General features: G+C 27.5%; 1 protein-coding gene across 1 annotated transcript; it reads left to right on the forward strand.

Annotated features, from left to right (window-relative positions):
• Nucleotides 1-295: 295 nt before the first annotated feature.
• LOC115034926 lies at nt 296-2989 on the forward strand. The gene is made up of 2 exons (XM_029492466.1): nt 296-829; nt 903-2989. Exons 1-2 carry the CDS (start codon nt 769-771, stop codon nt 2987-2989), a joined length of 2148 nt encoding a protein of 715 aa, XP_029348326.1. The 5' UTR covers nt 296-768.
• Nucleotides 2990-3320: the final 331 nt, after the last annotated feature.

Genomic DNA, 3320 nt, shown 5'->3' on the forward strand with positions numbered 1-3320 from the left:
AAAATGTTATAATGGATACCTAACCAAAATTATTTTTAAATAAATTATATTCATTAATAATTGTAATTTATTTAAACAAATTAATTTTGATATATACTTATTTCTATTTTTTTAAATATTATTATGACCATTTATAAGTGTTTAAAGTACTTTAAACTGAATTTTCAGTTATTTATTGTCTTTAAATTTAATATGTACAGAATTTATTATGCACACAACTAATTTGCAATAATTTGTAATATAGGTACCTGATTGACAGAAATCTTAGTTTATTCATCATTATAATATCGTCGCCCTCGTGCCAAAAGTGACCATGTGCAAAAAGTGACCAAGTGAAATAACATGTTTAAATGTCTTATTTTGTCCCTATTAATATAAGAAAAAAGTGACCAAGTGATATCTTTATTAATTTAGGAACCACTGAACACTTCATTTTGACTAACCGACATCTCAATATAATTCTTACGTGTAAAAATTGACTATGTCACTTGGTCATTTGTTGCAAATTCGTTAGAGTAACGTTTTTGACCAAGTGACGAGTTGATCACTTTATGTATAATTATAAAACTATTATATTTTCTACATGGTCATACTGTTATATCACATTATCAGCGGTATTATCTTTATCATTAAAACGAAAATTAATAATTATTACAAATTTTTTAATTTTATATACAAATTTTAATAGTATTATAAACGTCAGTTTAAGATTTTTAGTTTTAAATTAATTTTATTAAAATATAAAGTTGTTAGTTCCTATAAACAATAATGAACATTCACAGTAGCCGTTGTCGAAAAATCGTGTCTCTGTCTACGAACTCTAATGCTGGTTAGTAACATTTTTAAGGTTTTAAATTATTAGCAGTGTGTAAATAACACAAAACAATTTATTTATGTTTTAGAGTTTATGAACAAACCATCTACTTCATATTATAATGATGAAAAAACTGTTATTTCTGCTAGCGATGTAAGCAGCGATGAATATAATGACAGTAGTGACGAATGGCTGCCATTTAATAGTAAAGAAGGTAATGAAATTGAAACAGATAGTGATAACTCTTTTAATAACAGTAGTACTAAGTTAACAAAATTTGACGACTTATTTCAAGAAGAAAAGAAAATAATTGATGAAACAGAAATTAAATTGGTTATAAAAGAGATTTTAGATAAAATTGAAAATGATAATGCAATAGTTTTTGAAGAAAATACTTTGCCGGAAAGTGATGTGGAATTATGTAGGTGGAGAAGAGGTAATAAAATGAAATGGAAAAAAGCTATTAGTGCAAAAGAAAAAAAGTTATCTAAGACACCTAAAATAGTAGATTGTACAAATTGTAAATTTAAATGTTCCTTGAATGTTGATGAAGATTATAGAATAAAACTTTGTTCACACTTTTGGACTTTGGAATATAATCGGCAAAAGGATTATATTTTATCGTGTGTTACCCAAGCACCAGTTAAACGTCATGTTTCAGAACAAGTGAGAAAAGCAAAAGAATTTTCTAAAATGTATACATTTATCCTAAACTCATCAGAGAAAGTCCGTGTGTGCAAACAATTTTTTTTAAAAACTTTGGCAATAAGTCATGGCCCAGTCGACAAAGCGTTTGAAGGATTTGAAAATGGAATATTTATAAATAATGATAAAAGAGGTAAAACTCCATCAAAAACAAAAACTCCCTCTGATGTTATTTGTGAAATAAAATCCCATATCGAAAAATTCCCAACTATTGAGTCTCATTATTGTAGAGCAACCACTAAACGGAAATATTTAGATCCTACACTTTCAATAGCTAAAATGTATGAGCTATATCTAGAAGATTGTAAATCAAGAGAACTGGACAGTAAATATTTTATTTGTTTAACAGTATATCGAAATATTTTCTGTAAGAATTATAATTTAGACTTTTATAAGCCCAAGAAAGATCAATGCTTACAATGTGAAACATATAAGAAGTTGAGCAAACCACAAGAAGAACAAATCATCAATAACTATGAAAATCATATACGCAGGCGAGATGAATCTTTTTCAGCTAAACAATTGGACAAGGAAAGAGCTTCTAATAACAATAATTTTTGTAGTGCAACCTTTGATCTACAAAGTGTTTTACAGATCCCAAGCTCTGATGTGTCCAGTATGTATTATAGTAGAAAAATATGCACCTATAATTTAACATTGTACGAGGCTGCGCCCCCCAACCGTGCTTTTTGTTTTTTGTGGACGGAACTTAATGGACAAAAGGGAAGCTCTGAAATTGGTACTGCTATATATAAATGGATTCAGCAACTCTCTGAAAATATAACGGAAATATCCTTGTACTCCGATACATGCAGTGGTCAAAACCGAAACCAGTTTGTAGCAGCTTTATTTCTATATATTGTCACTCATTCAAGGATCGAAACTATAACACACAATTTTATGGAAAGCGGACATTCCTACATGGAAGTAGACAGCATGCATAGCACCATAGAATCGGCCAAAAAAAATGTTCCCGTTTACACTATGCAGGATTGGCTAACTATTTGTCGTCTTGCTCGTTCAAATAGACACAATAAAAAATGTTCGAACTACACAGTGCAAGAACTTAAGTACACAGATTTTTTAGATTTAAAAAGCTTAGCAAATATGATAATGAAAAATCGTTCCTTGGATATGAAAGGTAATAAAGTAAACTGGTTGAAGATAAAGGTTTTGAAATATGAAAAAAATATGAGTGGTGTTATTCAGTTCAAGTATAATTATTCTGATAAGGAGTTTAATATTATACGTATCAGTGGAAGGGGTAGACCAACAAAGTTTCCTGATAATTTGAAAAACTTGTATGACAAACCCCTACCAATATCAGCACTTAAAAAAAATGATTTAATGAAACTATGTAAAACTCAAGCTATACCAGAAGAATTCCACGAATGGTATAAAAGTATACCCTCATGTTCCAAAAAGAAAGAAACTGTGATTCTATCTGAATCTGAAAATGATTCTGATTAATGACTGAATATTATAAATAGGTGCTGTTAAGTTTATTAAGTATTTACTATAATAAATTAATTGGTTTTTCATAAAGATATTTTTTTAGTCATAATTTTATTAAGTTTAATCTTTATTTTCAAATAATTAATTAATATTTTGTTTTAAAAGTTACCTAACATTATTATATTATTATTTTTTTTATTTTAGTTATTTGAAAGATATTTTATTTACTGTATTTATTTTCTGAATCTGAAAATGATTATAATAAATGACTAAATATTATAAAAAATAGGTGCTGTTAAGTTTATTAAGTAATTACCTTAATTTATAATAAATTAATTTGTTTTTC

This window comes from Acyrthosiphon pisum, unplaced genomic scaffold (assembly GCF_005508785.2).
Source record: "Acyrthosiphon pisum isolate AL4f unplaced genomic scaffold, pea_aphid_22Mar2018_4r6ur Scaffold_21547;HRSCAF=24217, whole genome shotgun sequence".
Taxonomy (NCBI): domain Eukaryota; kingdom Metazoa; phylum Arthropoda; class Insecta; order Hemiptera; family Aphididae; genus Acyrthosiphon; species Acyrthosiphon pisum.

Coding starts and splice junctions, on each gene's coding strand:
- LOC115034926 (XM_029492466.1), top strand. CDS start 769: ATGAACATTCACAGTAGCCGTTGTCGAAAAATCGTGTCTCTGTCTACG. Junction 830..902: donor GTCTACGAACTCTAATGCTG/GTTAGTAACATT, acceptor TTTATGTTTTAG/AGTTTATGAACAAACCATCT.